Below are 20,841 nucleotides of genomic sequence, written 5' to 3' on the forward strand. Positions count from 1 at the left end.
CTATGAAATATTGGTACAGACAAGTTGTAGGCAACTAATAGTCTCTGCCGTGCTGCCCCAATGGAATAATGGTAACTTCTAAATACTTTTTTTTTTTTCATCTTTACCTTTACCTGGAATTCACTTTTGTAGATGGAATAAGGAAGGGATCTTATTATTGAATATTCTGTCCCTTCTCTACTGAGAGGCAATTCCAGATGTCATATCACGTTTACATAAAGAATTGGGTTTGTTTTAAGGTTTTCTATTTATTCCATTGGTCTATTTGTCTGTATTATAATCATTTTTAAATTGGTGTGTGTGTGTGAGAGAGAGAGAGAGAGAGAGAGAGAGAGAGATTGTGGGGAGGGGTGATGGTAAAGAGCATTCTAGTATTCTTTGGAATCACCCTGGCTACTCTTGACGCCTTTTGTGCCAATGTCGTCTAATTGCAGCTTGACAAATCTTACAAAAAACCATTTGGGGATTTTGATGGGAATTGTGTTGATTTTAAAAGACCTATACAGGGACAGTTAATGATCTTTACAATATTAAATTGTCAAATCAAGAATATATGTTTCTCGGGCGCCTGGGTGGCTCAGTTGGTTAAGCGACTGCCTTCGGCTCGGGTCATGATCCTGGAGTCCTGGGATCGAGCCCCACGTCGGGCTCCCTGCTCAGCAGGGAGTCTGCTTCTCCCTCTGACCCTCACCCCTCTCATGCTCTCTCTCTCATTCTTTCTCTCAAATAAATAAATAAAATCTTTAAAAAAAAAAAAGAATATATGTTTCTCACAAAACAGGATCATAGGGGAAGGGAAGGAAAAGTGAAGTAGGATAAAAACAGAGAGGGAGGCAAGCCATAAGAGACTCTTAACTCTAGGGAACAAACTGAGGGTTGCTGGAGGGGAGGTGGGTGGGGGGATAGGGTAACTGGGCGATGGGCATTAAGGAGGGCACTTGATAGAATGAGCACTGAGTGTTGTATGCAACTGATAAACCACTAAATTCTACCCCTGAAACTAGTAATACACTATACCTTAACTAACTTGAATTTAAATAAAATCTAAAAAAAAAAAAAAAGTACGTTTCTCCACTTATTTAGGTTTCCTTAATGTGTTTTGATAGATATTTATATTTTCCTACATAAAGGACATTCACATCTTTTGTCTAGAATAAAGTTTTAACTAGAATAAAGTTACCTTTGTTTTTTGTCCTTGTGTAAATACTGTATTTGAAATTTTTTTTTTCCAAAAATGCTCCTGTCGAGGTCTTTGTGCTTCCAAATCTCAGGTCATTTCTCAGTCTTCATCTTTTTGATGTGTTTACAGCATTTGTTATAGTTGGCCACACCCTTCTTTTTCTTTTTATTTTTTTAAAGATTTTATTTGTTTATTTGTCAGAGAGAAAGAGTGAGAGCACAAGCAGGGGGAGAGGGAGGCAGAGGGAGAAGCAAGCTCCTTGCTCGGCAAGGAGTCTGATGTGGGACTCGATCCCAGGACCATGGGATCATGACCTGAGCTGAAGGCAGGCATCCCCACACCCTTCTCTTTAGTTATTAAAAATTTGTTATTGTAAAATATATCATGCATATATTTTTCAAAGATTTTTATTTATTTAGAAAGAGTAAGAGCAAGTGGGGGGAGGGGCAGAGGGAGAGGGAGAGAGGGAATCCCAAGCAGACTCTGCACTGAACCCAATGCGGGGCTCGATCTCACAACCCTGAGATGATGATCTGAGCTGAAATCAAGAGTTGGACACTCAACCGACTGAGCCACACCGGTGCCCCAAAGATTTTATTTTTTTAGAGCAGTTTTAGGTTTACAACAAAACTGAGAGGAAGGTACCAGTTTCCCACATACCCCCTGCCCCTCCCCATTCTCAACATACTCACCAGATGTTAAAGGAATAATACCAGAGGATAAACCTACACTGACACGTCACAATCACCCAACATCCATAGTCCACTTAGAATTCATTCTTGTTGTTGTACATTCTTTGGGTTTGGAGAAAGGTATAATGACATTTATCTATCGTTATAATATAGAGAGCATTTTCAGTGCCCTAAAAATCCTCTGAGCTCCCCACCTGTCCCTTGGAAACCACTGATCTTTTTATTGTCTCTATAGTTCTGTACCACAGTTTGTCCATTTACCTATTAAAGGACACTTTGATTGCTTCCAGGTTTTGACAATTAAGAATAAAGCTACTATAAACATCTGTGTGCAGGTTTTTGTGTGGACATAAGCGTGCAGCTCCTTTGGATAAATACCAAGGAGCATGACTGCTGGCTGGTATGGTAAGGGCATGTTTAGTTTTGTAAGAAAACACCAAACTCTTCCCAAGTGGCTGTACCATTTTGCATTCCCACCAACAGTGAATGGGAGTTCCTGTTGTTCCACGTGTTCACCAGCATTTGGTGGTGTCAGTGCTCCAGGGAGGGCTGTTCTGATAGATGTGCAGTGGTGTCTCGTTGTTTTAATTTGCATTTCTCTGATGACATCTGATATCAGTTCAACATCTTTTCATATGCTTATTCACCATCCCTATATCTTCTTTGGTGAGGTGTCTGTTCAGATCTTTGGCCCAGGGGCTCCTGGGCGGCTCAGTCGGTTAAGCATCTGCCTTCGGCTCAGATCATGGTCCCAGGGTCCTGGGATCGAGCCCCGCATTGGGCTCCCTGCTCAGCGGGGAGTCTGCTTCTCCCTCTCCCATTCCCCCTGCTTGTGTTCCCTCTCTTGCTGTCTCTCTGTCAAATAAATAAATAAAATCTTAAAAAAAAAAAAAAAGATCTTGGGCCCATTTTTCAGTTGGGTTGTCTGTTATCTTATTGTTGAGCTTTAAGAGTTCTCTCTATACTTGGGATAACAGTCCTTTATCAGATGTGTCTTTGGGCACAAATATTCTTTTGCAGATATCTTTGTTCAGTCTGTAGCTTATATTCCATTCTCTTGATATTGTCTTTCACAGAGCAGTTTTTAATTTTAATAATCACTAAAGATCAATTAAATCATTTAAATAAATTTCTTTCTTTCATGGATTGCGTTTAGTGTTGGTATCATGATACCCAAGGTCCTCTAGGTTATGTTATCTTCTATAATATTTGCATTTTTTTTTCTTTTACATTTAGGTCTGTGGCCCATTTTGACTTAATTTTTTCGAAAGGTCTACATCTAGATGAATTTTTTTTGTGTGTCTGTGGATATCTAATTATTACAGCATTATTTGTTGAAGACTGTCTTTGCTCCATTGTATTGTCTTTGCTCCTCTGTCAAAGATCAGTTGACTGTATTTTGGGGGGTCTCTTTCTGGTCTCCCTGTTCTGTTCCATTGATCTGTTTGTTCTTTTGCCAATACAACACTGTCTTGATTACTGTATTAAGACTTGAAGTTGCGTAGTGTCAGTCCTTTGTCCTTCTGTTTCAGTGTTCTGTTGGCTATTGTGGGTCCTTTGCCTCTCCATTTAACCATTAGAATTAGTTTGTCAGTATCCATAAAATAAGTTGCTGGGATTTTCACTGGGATTGTAGTGAATCTGTAGATCAAGTTGGGAAGAACTGACATGTTTACAATATTTAGTCTTCCTATCCAAAAACATAGAATATCTCTCCATTTATGTAGTTCTTCTTTGATTTCATTCATCAGTTTTGTAGTTTTCCTCATACAGACCTTGTATGACTTTTGTTAGATTTATACCTAAATATTTCATTTTGGGGGGTGCTGATATAAATGGTGTTGTTTTTAATTTCAAATTTTAGTTGTTTATTATTGAGATATAGGAAAGCAATTTACTTTTTAAATATTTACCTTATATCCTGCAACCTTGCTTTAATTACTTATTAGTTCCAGGAGGTTTTTGTCAATTCTTTCATATTTTTTTTACATAGATAATCATGTCATCTTTGAACAATAGTTTTATGTTTACCTTCCCAAGCTGTATACCTTTCATTTCCTTTTCTTGACTTACTGCATTAGCAAGGACTTCCAGTGCAGTGTTGAAAAGAAGTGGTGAAAGAGGACTTTCTTCACAGATTATATGAAACTGTAATAACCACAGCCAATAAAAAGTCAGTGGGAAAAAAAAAAAGAAAGAGGACATCCATATATTTTTACCCAATCTTAGTGGGAAAGCTTGGAGTTTCTCACTATTTAGTATTATGTTAGCAGTAGCTTTTTGTAGCTATTCTTTATCAAGTTGAGACAGTTCCCCTCCATTCTTAGTTTACTGTGAGTTTTTATCATGAATGGTGGTTGGATTTTGTCAAATGCTTTTTCTGTGATTTTCTGTGATTTTCTGTTAATGTGATAGATTACATTAATTTTAGAATGTTGTACCAGTCTTGCATACCTGGGATAAATCCCATTTGGTCATGGTATATAATTCTTCTTATACATTGCTGGATTCAGTTTGCTAATATTTAGTTGGGGATTTTTGCATCTGTGTTCATGAGAAGTACTGGTCTGTAGTCTCCTTGTAATGTCTTTTTCTGGTGTTGGTATGAGGGTAATGATGGCTTTATAGAATGAGTTAGGAAATATTCTCTCTGCTTCTATCCTCAGAAAGAGATTGAAAATAGAGATTTGGTATAATTTCTTCCTTAAGTGTTTGGTAGAATTCACCAGACAACTCATCTGGGCCTGGTGCTTTCTGCTTTAGAAGGCTATTTATTATTGATTCAATTTCTTTAATAGATGAAGACCTATATTCAAATTGCCTGTTTCTTCCTAAGTTTTGGCAGATGTGTCTTTCACAGAATTGGTCCATTTCATCTAGGGTGTCAAATTTGTGGGCATAGAGTTTTTCATAGTATTCCTTTATTACCCTTTTAATTTCAGTGGGACCTCTACTGGTGTCTCTTCTTTCATTTGTGGTATTAGTAATTTGTATCCCCTCTCTATTTTTTTCTTTAGTTCACCTGGCTAGAAGCTTATTGATTGTTGTGTTTTCAAATTCATTTAGTTCAAAATACTTAAAAATTTTTCTTGAGATTTCTTCTTTGACCAATTTGTTATTTAGAAGTGTGTTTTTAGGGACACCTGGGTGGCTCAGTCGGTGAAGTGTCTGCCTTCAGCTCAGGTCATGATCCTAGAGTCCCAGGGTCGAGTCCTGCATTGGGCTCCCTGCTCAGCGGGGCATCTGCTTCTCCCTCTGACCCTCCCCCCTCTCATGTGCACGCTCTCTCTCTCTCTCTCTCTCAAATAAATAAAATCTTTAAAAAAAAAAAAAAGTGTGTTTTTAGTCCCCCTGTGTTTGGGGATTTTCCAATTACCTTTCTGTTACTGATTTCTGGTTTAATTCCATTGTTGTTTGTGAGCAGAAATTGATTTCTATTCTTTTAAACTTGTTTTTTGGGTTGTTGTTTGTTTGTTTTGTTTTTTATTATTATTATTTTTTAAAGATTTTATTTATTTATTTGACAGAGAGAGACACAACGAGAGAGGGAACACAAGCAGGGGGAGTGGGAGAGAGAGAGAAGCAGGCTTCCCGCGGAGCAGGGAGCCCAATGCGGGGCTCGATCCCAGGACCCTGGGATCATGACCTGAGCCGAAGGCAGACGCTTAACGACTGAGCCACCCAGGCGCCCCCTGTTTTGTTTTTTAAAGATGTTATTTATTTGAGAGGGAGCACAAGCAGCCAGAGGAGGGGCAGAGAGAGAGGGATAGAATCTCAAGCAGACTCCCTGCTGAGAATGGAGTGCAACACGGGGCTCAATCTCACGACCCTGGGATCGTGACCTGAGCCAAAACCAAGAGTCAGACGCTTAACCGACTGTGCCACCCAGGTGCCCCACTCCAGGTCCACTTTCAAATAAAGTTTAACGCTTCAGTGTGATAGTGTGAAGTCCCTTATAATAACAAAATCCGGGCATCCCTTGTATCATTGCTGTCATTTATTCCAGTTAAATATAAGAATACATAAGCCTATCCATACATTCATAGAACATATACATTAAGCATATATAACTGAATATAATGTTACTATTATTCGCTTGTGCGATTACTGAGAAGTCAACGCAATTCTTATCTTTGTTTCTCTGTTAAGTATGGTGTTCTTTTTTTGACTGAGAAGTCAATGCAGTTCTTACCTTTGTTTCTCTATAAGTATGGTGTTCTTTTTTTGACTTCATTCAGAATTTTTTTTTCTTTATTTTTGATTTTTCTGTAATTTGAAAATGATCTGCCTAGGTGTCTTTGTTTTGGGCATTTATCCTGCCTGGAGCTCTCTGAGCTTTGTGGATGTGTGGCTTGGTGTCTGACATTCATTTGGGGAAATTCTCAGTCATTATTGTTTCCAATATTTCCCTCTGTTCCTTTTGTTCGTTCTTCTTTTTCTGGTAATCCCATTACACATGTTACACCTTTTGTAGTTGTCCCACAGACCTTGGATATTCTGTTGTTTTTTAAGAAAATCTTTGTTGGGGCACCCGGTTAGCTCAGTCTTGGTTAAGTGTTTGCCCTCAGCTCAGGTCACGATCCCAGGGTCCTGGGACCGAGCCCCTCATTGGACTCCCTGCTCATCAGGAAGCCTGCTTCTCCCTCTCCCTCTGCCTTCCGTGCCCCGTTTGTGCTTGCTCTCTCTCTCTCGCTCTCACTCTCTGTGTCAAATAAATGGATAAAATCTAGAACAAAAACAAAAACTTTGTTTTCCAGTTTTTGAGGATTCTGTCAATATGTTCTCTAGTTCAGATCTTCTTTCCTCAGCCGTGTCCAGTCTACTAATAAGCCTATGAAAGGCATTCTTCATTTCCTTTACACTGTTTTTTAATCTCTAGCATTTCTTTTTGGTTCTCTGTTAAGATTTCCATCTCTTTTTACATTGCTCATCTGTTCTTGCATGCAGTCTACCTTTTCCATTAGGGCCCTTAGCATATTAATCATAGTTATTTTAAATTTCCAGTCTGGTAATTCTGACATCCTTGCCATGGCCCTGTCTCTTCAGTCTGTGTTTTTTGCCTTTTGTTATGCCTTGTGACTTTTTCTTGATAGTCATACATGATGTCCTGGGTAAAACGGAACTGCTGTAAGTAGGCTTTTAGTAATGTGATGGTGAGGTGTAGGGGGAAGGAAAGTGTTCTGCAGTCCTGTGATTAGGTCTCAGTCTTTTGGGGAGCCTAGGTCTCTGGTTTGTGGGCTTCACAAGTGTTCCCCAGTTTCTTTCTCCTTCCTGAGGTGGGACAGGATGACTCTAAGGCACTGGGGTTGGGTATTTCCCTGCCCCCAGCTCAGTTAGGTGGAGCTTAACTCCAGCAGATAAAGCTCCGGATGATGAAGTGGTTTCCCCTGAGGGCAGGCCTTGTTAAGAACACAATGCTCAGACCTATTTAAAAACGGTTCCTTTTCCCTTCCCCACCAGAAGCAGGAGGGGATTTTTTTCTCCACTGTTTTACTGTGAGCATCTGAGTTCCCCGAGATAAATCTGACAATATTGTGGGCCTCCCTATGACTAGATCCTCCTGGAATTTTTAACGCTGAGAGCTGTCCATCGTGATCCTCTAGCAAATTGTCAGTCACGGTTCATGTTTTTCTGCCCTGGCTGTGGTTTCCTCAAACCTTCTACGGGTTGAGTCTCTTCTCAGATAAACCACAACTCCTCGTGTTTGCCTATCTGTCTCTCTATTCCTGGGGCATCAGTTTGCTTCTGACCTCCTCTCTTTTGGATCATTTTTCAGTCTCTTTAGCTTTTTACTTGTTGTTAGGGAAGAATGGCAACTCCCAGGCTTCTTACATGTGAAACCGGGACCCAGGAGTCCCCACATTAGATCTTTAAAACATCTATACAGTTTAAAAGTAATAATAAGACAAATACCTGAGTACACTCCTCTGATTTTCTTATCTCTTTTGTCTGATTTTCCTTTTGTTTTGTCTTACTGCTCTAATTTTAGGGAAATTTCCTTGATATTTTCTTTTATTGAGTTTATCATTTATGTTCTCATATTTTTAATTTCTAGAAGCTTCCCCTCTCCCTAAGTATTGTTTTTATTTCAGTATGCAATATTTTATCTCTGAGGACATTACTTTTTTTTTTTTTTTTTTTTTTACTTTTCTACAGAAAATATTTTCTTTTTTATCTCTCCCAGGTTGTTTTGGAGTCTCGGTTTCAGATTAGATTCCTTCCTTGGATGTTTGGTAATTATTGTATACTCATAATTAAGAATAGAAAATTAGAATGTTGTTTGAAAGCTTTGTATGGGGTGGGTCTTACGGACAGTGGTGATGTATTATGTATTATGCTTCCTTTTTGGAGGGCTGCTCACATCTCCTGGAGAATACTCCCTCATACCATGTGGGGGAAACTTGTATTGGCTAAAGATTCTGTCTTCTAGGGTCTCCTAGGTCAAATAATACTTCGATCAACTTTGTAACTTCTAAATTTTTGTGGCTGTTGACTTTTCATTTTGCCCTTGTGAATTTAGGTTCTTCTCTTTTCTCTCCTTTCATAATATGATATCATATCAAAATAACAAGATAATTACCTAAAACCATTTAAAATCTTTTTATGGGGGCGCCTGGCTCACTCAGTCAGTAGAGCATGTTAGTCTTGATCTTCATGGTCAAGAGTTCAAGCCCCATGTTGGGCATGGAGCCCACTTTAAAAAAAGTCTTTTTCCAGTCCCATCCACGTTGATGTAAAAGTTGGGTATTCATCCTTTCTGATGGCTGAGTAATATTCCACTGTATATATGGACCACATCTTCTTTATCCATTCATCTGTTGAAGGGCATCTCGGCTCTTTGCACAGTTTGGCTATTGCAGACATTGCTGCTATGAACATTGGGGTGCACATGGCCCTTCTTTTCACTACATCTGTAGTGAAATGGGGTAAATACCCCGTAGTGTAATTGATGGGTCATAGGGTAGCTCTATTTTTAATTTTTTTTTTAATTTTAAAAATTTTTAATTTTTAATTTTTTGAGGAATCTCCACGCTGTTTTCCAAAGTGGCAGTACCAACTTGAATTCCCAGCAACAGTGTAAGAGGGTTCCCATTTCTCCACAACCTCTCCAACATTTGTTGTTTCTTGCCTTGTCAGTTTTTGCCATTCTAACCGGAGGAGATTATGCTAAGTGAAATAAGTCAAGCAGAGAAAGTCAATTATCATATGGTTTCCCTTATTTGTGGAGCATAAGGAATAGCATAGAGGACATTAGGAGAAGGAAGGGAAAAATGAAGGGGGGAAAATCGGAAGGAGGGATGAACCATGAGAGACTATGGACTCAAACTAACTGAGGGTTTTAGAGGGGAGGGGGCTGGGGGGATGGGCTAGCCCGGTGATGAGTATTAAGGAGGGCACGTACCGCATGGAGCATTGGGGGTTGTACGAAAACAGTGAATCGTGGATCACTGCATCCAAAACTGGTGATGTATTGTATGGTGACTAACATAACACAATAAAATAAAATTAAAAAAATAAAATAAAAAAAGTCTTTTTGTGGGTCTTTTTGTCCTTAGGGTAATCCTATTAGGGATGTCCAGTCAAATTACAGAGCTTTAAAGTCACTTGAAAAGATTCCCTTCTAGCGATACCAGACAAGTTGATACATGGTCATGTATGATGAAAGATGATAAATGTTTTGCTTCATTTTCCTTTTGGTTTTATTATTTTGCTTCTACATTATGTATGGCTCCAAACTCAAAGCTACAAAATGAAGTACACTTAGTGGAGCGTAGCGGCTTCTGTCCCTGCCCCATCTGCCTTGTTCCCTCCATTACCACATCAGGAGCTCTTCTCTTTAAAATAGGTAGCCTCCTTCCTCACTTCTCTTTATTCTCTTACCCTGATTTATTTTCCTTTATAGACGTTTTAAAATATTTATATTACTTTTTTATTTTGAGAGCGTGTGGAGCCTGATGCAGGGCTCGATCCCATGACCCCCAGATCATGACCCGAGCTGAAATCAAGGGTCGGATGCTTAACGGACTGAGCCACCCAGGGGCCCCTATTTTCCTTTATATTTCTTATCACGCCTGACACTCTTACCTTCTTTCATTACTAGAATGGCAGCTTCATGAGAGCAGGGACTTGAGATGTGCTAAAATAAATGCATTTCTCAATTCTTATTTAGGGCCATTCAGAGGGATATTTGTGTCTGTTTCCTTTTTTCCCCCTTTGGAGTATGGGTTAGCAGCATAACCTATACTTTTCTTTTTAAAAACGTATTTGGTCAACACTGCTATTTCATATCTACACACTGATTATGCCTTTACAGCCATTTAAAGTCACACAGGCAATGTGATAGAATGGACATACCAGTGACAAGAATGAGGGGCCCCTGCCTTCTGAGCTCAGCTCTGTTCCCATACGTAGATGATACCGGAGCAGGTGAAGGCGGCCTGTGGCTTGTGCTACAGTGTCTGAGAGGTCCCAGCTTCCACGACGACGCCTTGTTCAACAACCCGTGCAAGACAGGGAGTGTTACGCAGGATGGGGGTGCTCCAACAGTGGGGTGAACTAGACTTCGTTTACAGTCAGTTGTGCTGGAACGTGTTCCTAAAAGTTACCACTCTCTGAAAAAATTGCTCAATAAAAACCACAGAGTTTATGGGCAAATGGGAATCAGGAGCCTAACACTCAAAAACGCTGGTGAGTGACGTATTAAAAGGAACATGATAAAAACGTTAGCACAGTTTTTTACCGTGCCTGTTAAATGGTGAAGGATACGTAACACTGAAATAAATACGACACTTTACCTTGGAAAGACCTGATGTTTGTTTATAGAAGTGGGCACTGAAGGCTTCCAGCCTGTGTTTTCAGCTGGGCGCCATGTGTTCAGTGTTTTTGCTCATGGTTTTTACCCGCTTTTACTCGTGGAGGAAACTGCATCATAAGCGAGTGGTAAATTTGTGCGGTGCTCAGATTTTTCCGAATAATCGTGTTGGGACAATTTACGTTTTTTAAGCAGGTGGTAGAGCAGAACTGATGGTGTTTTTCTCTTTCTCCTTTAGATGATACGCCGATGGGGACTGCTGGCAGACATGCTTCAAATGAGTTCTTGGTGTGTGGAGGGTATGTTTATGTTTATTAAATTAGAATGTTTCTCATATTTTGGTTTTTCTGAGGAAACTTTATAGAACTTTGACCATGTTTTTGATTCTGAATTTTATTTTGTTTCACAATTTGTCATTTCTATTTTTTTAAAAAGTTTCAATTGTAGTAAAAAAGCACGTAATGTCTGTTGTCTTCACCGTTTTTTAAGTTTATAGTTCAGTAGCATTAAGTATATTCACAGTGTTGGGCAACCAATCTCCAGAACTTTTTCATCTTGCAAAACTAAAACTCAGTACTCCTTATGTAATAGCACTCCCCATTTCTCCCACCTCTAGGTGCTGGTGACCACTGTTCTACTTTCTCTTTCTATGAATTTGACTATTTTAGATACCTAATATAAGTAGAGTATACAATGTATGTCTTTTTGTGACTGGCTTAGTTCAGTCATCATAATGTCCTCAAGGTTCATCCATGTTGTAGCATTTGTCAGAATTTCTTTTAAGGCTGAACCTTATTCCATTCTACATACATATATATACACACACACACACACACTGTGTTTTGTTTATCCATTCATCTGCCAGTGGTCAATTGGATTTCTTGTACCTCTTGGCTATTGTGAATAATTCTGCTATAAATGTGAATGTGCAGATATCTGTTTGAGATCCTGCTTTCAGTTCCTTTGGATATATATATATATATACACCCAACAGTGGGATTGCTGGATCATATGATATTTCTATTTTTAATTTTTTGAGGAGTTGTGATACTATTTTCCGTAGTGGTTGTACCATTTTACATTCCTACCAACAGTGTACAAGGGTTCCAGTTTCTCTACATCTTCAGTGACACTTGTTATTTGTTTGTTTGCTTGTTTTTTGTAATAACCATCTTAATGAGTATGAGGTGATATCTCATTGTGGTTTTGATTTGCAGTTCTCTAATGATTAGTGGTTTTGAGTGTCTTTTCATATACTTATTGGACATTTGTCTATCATTGATTGTTGATTTGTAGGAGTTCTTTATATATTTTGGATATTAACCCTTTATCAGATATATGATTTACAGACATTTTCTCCCAGTCCAAACATTGTCTTTCCACTCTGTTGATGTGTCCTTTGAGCACAGGAGTTTTAGAATTTGTTGTAGTCTCATTTGTCTATTTTTTTGTTCTGTTGTCTGTGTTTTTGGTGTCATTCAAGAAATCATTGCCTAATGCAGTGTCATGAAGCTTTTCTCCTGTGTTTTCTTCTAGGAGTTATATAATTTTGGGTCTTACATTTAGCTCTTTAATCCATTTTGAGTTAATTTTTGTATATTGTATAAGGTAAGGGTCCAGCTGCATTCTTTGCATATGGAATCTAGTTTTCTCATTTGCTGAAGAGACCGTCTTTTTGCCATCGAGTGGCGTTGGCATCCTTGTTGAAGATCATTTGTCCATATATGCAAGGGTGTGTTTCTGGACTGTCTATTCCATTCTTTTGGTCTCTGTGTCTGTCATTATGCCAACCACATTGTTTTGATTACTGTAGATTTGAAATTAGGAAGTATGAAACCTCCAATTTTGTTTTTCTTTTCCAAAATTGTTTTGACCATTCAGGGTTCCTGCAGTTTACATATGAATTTCAGGAAAGATTTTTCTATTTCTGCAAAAAATGCCTTTGAGATTTTGGTAGGGATGGCATTGATCTGTATAGATCACTTTGGGTGGAATTGACAACAGTATTAAATCTTACGGTCAATGAAGACGGGATGTCTTTTATAGTTTTTTCAGCAATGTTGTGTAGTTTCCAATATACAAGTCTTTCACCTCCTTGGTTAGATTTATTTCTGTGTATTTTATTCTTTTTGATACTATTGTAAATGGCATTGTTAATTTCCTTTTTGCATTGTTCATTGTTAGTGTATAGAAATGCTACTCATACCTGTGTGTTGATTTCATTTCCTGCAACTTTGCTGAATGTATTAGTTCTAATGGCTTTTTGCGTGTGAAATCTTTTGGGTTTTCTACATTTAAGATCATATTACCCATGAACAGAAATAATTTTACTTACTCCATTCCAATTCAAATGCCTTTTATTTCTTTCTCTTGCCTAATTGCTCTGGGTAGGAATTCTGTGTAGAAGTGGTGAGAGCAGGCATCCTTGTCTTGTTCCTGATCATAGAGGAAAGGCTTTCAGTTTTTAACCATTGAGTATGATGACAGTTATGGGTTTTTTATATATGGTATTTTTTATGTTGAGGTAATTTTTTTCAATTCCTAGTTTGTTGAATGCTTTTTATCATTAAAGGATGTTGGGATTTTGTCAAATGCTTTTTCTGCATGAATTGACATCGTCATGTGGTTTTTGTCTTTCATTCCATTAATGTAGGTATATTATAAATCACATTTGGTCATGGTATATGATCCTTTTAATGTGTTACTGAATTTGGTTTGCTAGTGTTTTGTTAAGGATTTTTACATCAAATTTCATCAGGGAAATTGTTCTGGTGTTGTTGTTGTTGTTGTTGTTGTTGTTTTGTAGTATCTGTGTGTGGCTTTGGTATTAGGGTAATGCTGAACTCATGGACGGAGTTTGGGAGTGTTTCCTCCTCTTTAATATTTTGGAAGAGTTTGAGACGTGTTGATGTTAATTCTTTACATGTTTGGTAGAATTTACCAGTGAAACATGTGGCCTTGGGCTTTTTTTTATTACTTGGAAGTTTTGATTACTAATCCAGTCTCCTTGCTAGTTATGGGTCTGTTCAGATTTTCCCTTCCTTTTTATCATCCAACCTTAGTAGGCTGTGTGTTTGTAGAAATTTATCCATTTCTTCTAGGTTATCCAATTTGTTGGCAAGCACTTGTTCATAGTATTCTCTTATAATCCTTTGTATTTCTGTGGCTTTAGTTGTCATGTTCCTTCTTTCATTTCTGATTTTGAGTCTTCTCTTTTTATTAGTTAACCTAGCTATATGTCAGTTTTGTTGATTTTTAAAAATGCCAAAACTCTTAGTTTGATTTTTCTGTTTTCTCAATTTTGTTTATCTCTGCTCTAATCTTCATTAGTTCCTATTTTTTGTTAGGAAATGAGTTTAGTTTGTACTTTTCCTTCTTTTTTTAAGATTTATTTATTTGGGAGAGAGAGTACATGAGTGAGTGTGAGTGGGGGAAGGGGTAGAGGGAGAGAATCTTCGAGCAGACTCCCTGCTGAGAATGGAGCCCAACATGGGGCTTGATCTCACAACCCATGGGATCACAACCTGAGCCACAAGCAAGAGTTGGATACCCAACTGACTGAGCCATCCAGGTGCCCCTAGTTTGTACTTTTTCTAATTTGAGGGGTAAAGTTAAGTTTTTTATTTGAGATTTTTTTTTTAATGTTAGCATTTACAGCCATAAACATCTGTCTTAATGCTACTTTCACTGTATTCCATAAGTTTTGGTATGTTGTGTTTACATTGTCATTTTTCTCAAGACATTTTCTGATTTATTTTGTGATTTCTTTTCTGACCTATTGTTTGTGTAAGAGTGTGTTGTTTAGTTTCTGTGTATTTGCGGATTTTCTTGTTTTCCTTCTTCTGTTGACCTCTACTTTCTATCCATTATGATTGGAAAAGATACTTTGTATGATTTCAATCTTTTAAAATTTTAAGATTTGTTTTGTGGCTTAATATGTGGTCTGTCCTGGAGAATGTTTCGTGTGCACTTGAGAAGAATGTATCTTCTTCTTTTGGTGGTGGGAAGAGTGTTCTGTATATGTCTACTAGATCCAGTTGGTCTAGGGTGTTGTTCAAGCCCTGTTTCTTTATTGCTCATTCCTCTGATTTTTCTGTCCATTATGGAAAGTGGAGTATTGAATTGTTCAGCTGTTATTGTGGAATTGTCTATTTCTCCCTTCAGTTCTGTCAATATTTGCTTCATATATTTGGGAACACTGATGTTTGGTGCATAAATATTTATAATTGTTATATTTCCCTAGTTAATTGACCCTTTAATAATGTCCTGTTTTGTCTCTTGTAACAGTGTTTGACTGAAAGTCTCTTTTGTCTGATATTAATATTGCCACTCCTGCTCTCTTTTGGTTACCATTTGCATGGAGTATCTTTCTTTTTTTTTATTTTTTAAGATTTATTTATTTATTTGAGAGAGAGAGAGAGCATGCATGTAGAGGGGAGGGCAGAGGGAGAGGGAGAGAGAATCTTAAGCAGGCTCCCCACTGAGTGCAGAGCCTGACATGGGGCTCAATCTCACATGAGATCCATGATCCTGGGATCACGACCTGAGCTGAAACCAAGAGTTGGACGCTCAACTGACTGCACCACCCAGGCATCCTGGGGATATCTTTTTCAATCCTTTTACTTTCAGCCTAATTGGGGAAGATTTATCAATGCCATTTTGTTACTTTTATGTACGTCTCGTGGCTTTTTTGCCCCCTTATATTCTCTCTTAATACCTTTCTTTGTGTTTTGTTGATCTTGTTGTAGTGACATGCTTTGATTCTCATTTCCTATTGTGTATATTCTATAGATACATTCTTTGTGGTCACTTTTGGGACTCCATAAAATAACTTTAAGGTACAACAGTCCATTTTAAACTGATAACTTCAGTTGCATACAAAAACTCTACTGTAGAGAGTATGGGAGTATACCCCCCCTTATATTATTGATGCCACAAATCGCCTGTTTATGTGTTCCTAATAATAACATAGATTTATAGCTTTTTTGGGTACTTTTGTCTCAGACTCTATACAAGAATTGGGACATGCTAATCTTAAAAGAGAGGGGAAAAACAGTGATAGCAGGACTACATAATGGCTCTGAAAGTTTCTGTTCTGTCATCGGTCCTTTTTCCTCTGCTTTGAGAACAGCATGTCCCAAATGGGAGCTGCTCTTTCAGCCTCCTTCCCAGGGGTTTGTGGTAGGAGTACACACACCAGGGGGCATTTCTTAGAAAGGGGTTCAGAGAGAGGTGGTGAGTATTTTGAAAAAAAGTATACACTCTTCCACAAGATATTAAGTGCATGTGGAAATAAATTATTACAAAGACATTAAAATTATGCCCTATGCAAAATTAAAATGGTTTGATGCAAGTATTTTTTCGGAGCTTTCTTTTTTCAGAGCCGTTAAAATTTTTTATCTCCATGTCCCAATAACTATCATCTCACAGGCCAATTTTGTAATGTTAGTGATAGTATATCTCATTCTTTCCTTAGAACCTCACTTTTATTGATACTATTTTGAAGTATTTAACTGCATTTCTTTCCAGGAAGATGTCTGACCCCTAGACAAAAATTACTCATTTCGATAAAATAAAAGTGTATTGTATTTTGGGCAGACTGCTTAGTCTTTCTAGTGTTCCATGTAGGCCAAAGATGACTTCCCACACGTGCTGGGGACTCGGTGAACACTTAGACCTTCCCTCTCCTTACCTTGGGCTTAGGGAGTCAGGTAATGGTTGTATAGTGTTATTAATATAAAGCTAGACGGAAAAGAGGCTGTCGTGGTCCTAGCTAGCTGGAGCTCTGGGAATTTCTCCAGGGAAGACTTTACAAATGGAGCAAGTCTGCCTGAAGGTTCTGTCCAGAGACTGAGGCCGCATCTACAGGACACCTGCCATGACTGTTTCATCTCCTCATATGCTGGCAGAGGATTGCCTGAGATCCCCTGAGAGGGGCTGTGATTCCAATCTAATTTCCCTTGTGGTGATTAACGAGTACAGGAAGAATATTAGAACTTGACAATGTATATGTTAAGAAAAATTCCTAGATGTACTTGCTTCACCAACAATGTACTTCCTCATTGAATTGAGACAGTAGAAAGATGCTATTCCTTCATTCACATTCTGATCCTTGACGGCCATGCTGGTTGTTCCTTAGGGGAACTTGGGCTCTAAGGCCTTTCCGTGCTCTGAGTTTGCAGGCACCGTAGTTGGTTAGTGCAGTCCTGTAAAGCTGTTTAGTTTCCAGTGGTAGAAGTTTTTTGTTTAATTTTGAGGTTATAGATCCAACTGCCCAATCAAGTGTATAGATATTAAGAACACAAATCATTGTATTTAAAAGATATTTAATGTTACACTTGACACTAATATAACATTGTGTGTCAACTATACTTCAATATAGAAGGATGGATGGATAAATAAATACATGATACTTAATGGGAATTACCTAAATGAAAAATAGAGCTTATAGACTAAAAGCTGGAAACAGCAGTCCTGACTGTCGTGTGCTTAACACTAAAGGTTTGGTTTTCTTGCAAGATGAGAAGTCAAAATAAATAGCTGTTGCCTTCGTTTCTGTGGCTCAAGGGTTAGGGTTAGGGTAGGAGGAAAGAGGAAGAATGGCTAGAAGACTTCTACTTACATCTTACTGACCAAGAAAGATATATGGCCACTCATGGCTGCAAAGGAGTCTGGGATGTGTCATAATTTCACCGAGCAAATCACCACCTTCCATAAAATTTGAGTTCTGCTAGTAAGAAAGAGTGGGCAAATGGATATTGGGGAAAGCAACTGACATCTCTCTTATGGATGAGATTTTCTCTTTATTTAAATATGAAATACTGTAATGGTTCAAAAAGGTCTAAAGTGACACTTTAGAAGGTAATCATACTGTTTGTTAGATAACTAGAGCTACAATCTCTTTATATCTGTAATGTTGTCATTTGAGAAAAACTGTTAGATTCATGGGGCTTTTTTAGTATTACAGAAGGGCAGAAGAATGAGGTCTAGTGTTGTCCCTGATGTTTTGATAGGTTGTAAATTGAATTGAAAGGGCATATTATTTCCGAATTTATGAAAAGCAAAGAAAGAAGCTCTCACAGAAAGCCAGTACGAACACTTCAGCTGTGGACCTCCGACCGGTCATGTGCTTTGAGAGTTGTACAGTGTTATTTTCAATCTTTTTAAAAGTCAGAGTTCTTTGGGAATGCTTACTGCATTCATGACTTTTGTAAACATTCCAGTCATCTTTGCTCTTGAACTTCCTGTTCTTTTACCCAGCATATTTTCCTAGAAGTATTTTTTTTCCCTCACATAATAATGAATAGCAGAATGTGAGCAGATGAAACTGAGTTTTGCCAACCTACGGACTTCTCCTGTTGTTGCAGAGGAAGGTTTTTCCAGTTCTTACTATGATTCTCAGTCCTCAATATGCCTATAAATGCCTGGACAGTTCTTTAAATGACTAATGTGATTTTTTTTTTTTTGCCTTATTTTTGAGATGATCCTTTTTTATTCACATGGAAGTGATCATTTGGCCTCTTCTAGAATTTTCTCTCAATGTCATCAAGGTGTAAAATGAAGGAAAAATGGTCTTACTTGGATTTCTTTCCTTTTTCAATACATTATGGTTGCAGGCAGTGCCAGCCCCCCGTGTCACCTCACAGTGAGACAGCACCAATTCCGGTTCCTACTCAGATAAGGAATTATCAGCGCATAGAACAGAATCTTACATCTACTGCCGGCTCTGGCACAAATCCACATGGTTCTCCAAGGTAAGCAAGTATTGTTTTTCCTTCCTTTTCTTTTAAAAATTTTGTTGTCACTGAAAGATCTGTTACTTTCCGTGGTTGACATAATCATTTGTGTAGCATGGAGGTGTACAAAACCAAATCATAAAAAACTTCTGTAATGAATCTATTTAAATGATACTTCAGCTTAGCTGGATAATATCGTATGATATGTATATATAATAATTCTTAAGAATTAAGGAAGAACTTGTTAAAGGATGAAATCTCACCAGTTGTAGCAGACCATTTACATATTATTTATTTCCTCCACATCCTGAAACCCCACTAAGGTAGCAAGAACGAAAAGGTCCAAGTCCACAAAGACAAGTCAAATAAAAAGACATGCTCAGTGGATGAGAGGTTTCAGCACGTTTCTGGAAAACAGAAGATGGAAGAGGGGCGCCCGCTGGAGCAGGGTGGGCATCAGAGTGCCCCACGTCCCCAAGACCCGAGTCCCACAGAGCTTAGGGAGGGCAGGGGTGCAAGTGAGCCATAAGGCTGAAAACAGAAAAGTGCAATCTGGACAAAACAGCAAGAATGCAAAGAAAAGAAAACTTATGTAAAAAATGTGTATCCTTAGAACTAAATAGGTTAGAAACTGCATCCATAAATTAGAACAAAATGCCATTGAAAACAGTCAAGATCAAAAAGACCTCTTGGACATTACAAAATATAACTGAAATAAAAATAAATGTTGGAAGATAAAGTTGAGGCTGTATCTGAACTGGATGAATCAAATAAAGAAGATGGAAACTATGAATAAAAAATATTCTTCAAGTATTAGTTAATGTAGGCATTCCAGAAAGAACAAGTTGGAAAAGAAAATTTCCAGGAAATAATCAAGAAAAAGTTTTCTAGAATTGGAGAATACAAGATTTTAGATTAAAAGGGCCCAGCAAATGCATAGTTCAATGAATGGAAAAAGTTTTGCACCATCTCATAGGATGAGATGAAAACTCCTGAGAGTTTTCTACAAAGGACATTTTGGCAATATCTGTGAAAATTATTAATGCATATATCTTTTGAACCCACCACTTTAACTTCTGGTAACTTACTCTTTAGATACACAGTCCTTGCCTGTGTATGAAGTTACATATAGACAGGTTGTTTAATTTTAGAATATAGAGGATGAGAAATAAGCCAAGTACCCACCAGTAAGTGACTAACGTCCGTCTATGACAGTGAAGCACCTTCCATAAAGAGGAAGGAAGCTCTCTATATACTGAGGTAGAAAAGTTTCCAAGGTATATTACAAAATGGAAAAAGCAAAGTGATAGCGGAATTAGCGTGGTTTTCAAAGTGTGGTTTGTGTATGGCTCCCTTTCGAAAGGTCCGGGACGTCAAGACTGTTTTCATAATGATACTGGGACGCTGCTTTGTTTCACCATGTTGACACATGCACGAAGGGTGCAGAAGCGATGGTGTGCAACCTGCTGGTGCCTTCAGATGCATCAAGGTAGTGGCACCCAACTGCACAGTGATTTCTCACATCTTTTACCACCACACGTTAGTGGTACCAAGGAACGTCTTTAATGAAGCAGCGGAAGTTATTATTTCTCTCTGAAAATCGCAACCTTGAGTGGCTTGTGAGCATAAAGCACTTCTGGTGCACATTAGAGTAGTTCTCTTAAGGAGAAGCACTTGTGTGATTGTTTTAGTTGCAAGTTGAACTCACCCCATTTTTCACGGGATACTGTTTTTTCATGAAAGAACAGCTGACGAGCTATCTGTTGTGGGCATCGGGCAGCCATCTTGTTGAAAATGAACTAAGTCTGCCATTCCTGGAAAACAAGTGACATAAAATTTGAGCTCTTGAGCAAAAGTTAGAATTTTTGAAAACAAGTTCACCCATGTGATCTTGACAGCTTCTTTATGCCTTGACGGCCATTTCTGTTAAGATTTGTGATGATAATTTGGTATGGATGTGACTTTTTGATATTGTATGATGTGGTCAACATTTGGAATATCTGCATAACTCATTCAATCAACATTTTTCAAAATACCAAATGTTTAAAAATCCTGCATGGGTAAAAGATCCAGTCCAAGTACAAGATACCTCACAAAAGGTTAGAGCCTAATGTAAAACAAAATTTCATTGGCCTTGGTTTCAGATTCCACATTGCAGCTGTTCTTTTAGAAATGTACAATGGCTGAGTTTTGGTGTAATATCAAAGACGAGTATCACAAATATCTGAAAGGCTACCGAAATATTCCTCCTTTTTCTGGCCACATATCTGGGTAAGGCTGGATATTCTTCATGTGCATCCCCCCATATATTGTGCATATGGAAGATTGAATGCAGAAACAATTATGAGAATCCAACTATTGAGCCAGACATTAGAGATTTTTTAAAATGTAAAACAATGTCATGCTTCTCATGAATTTATT

At 38.1% G+C, this 20,841-nt stretch overlaps 1 protein-coding gene across 1 annotated transcript in view; it reads left to right on the forward strand.

Moving 5' to 3' along the window:
* Window positions 1-20,841, forward strand: part of ULK2 (unc-51 like autophagy activating kinase 2) — an 81,178-nt gene that overhangs the window by 35,681 nt on the left and 24,656 nt on the right. The window contains exons 14-15 of the mRNA XM_034989693.1: window positions 10,923-10,983; window positions 18,301-18,438. Of these exons, the coding sequence (XP_034845584.1) occupies window positions 10,923-10,983; window positions 18,301-18,438 (199 nt within the window). The remainder of the gene's footprint in view (window positions 1-10,922; window positions 10,984-18,300; window positions 18,439-20,841) is intronic.

Source organism: Mirounga leonina, unplaced genomic scaffold (genome assembly GCF_011800145.1).
Source record: "Mirounga leonina isolate KUSES-001 unplaced genomic scaffold, KU_Mleo_1.0 Mir_488, whole genome shotgun sequence".
Classification (NCBI taxonomy): Eukaryota; Metazoa; Chordata; class Mammalia; order Carnivora; family Phocidae; genus Mirounga; species Mirounga leonina.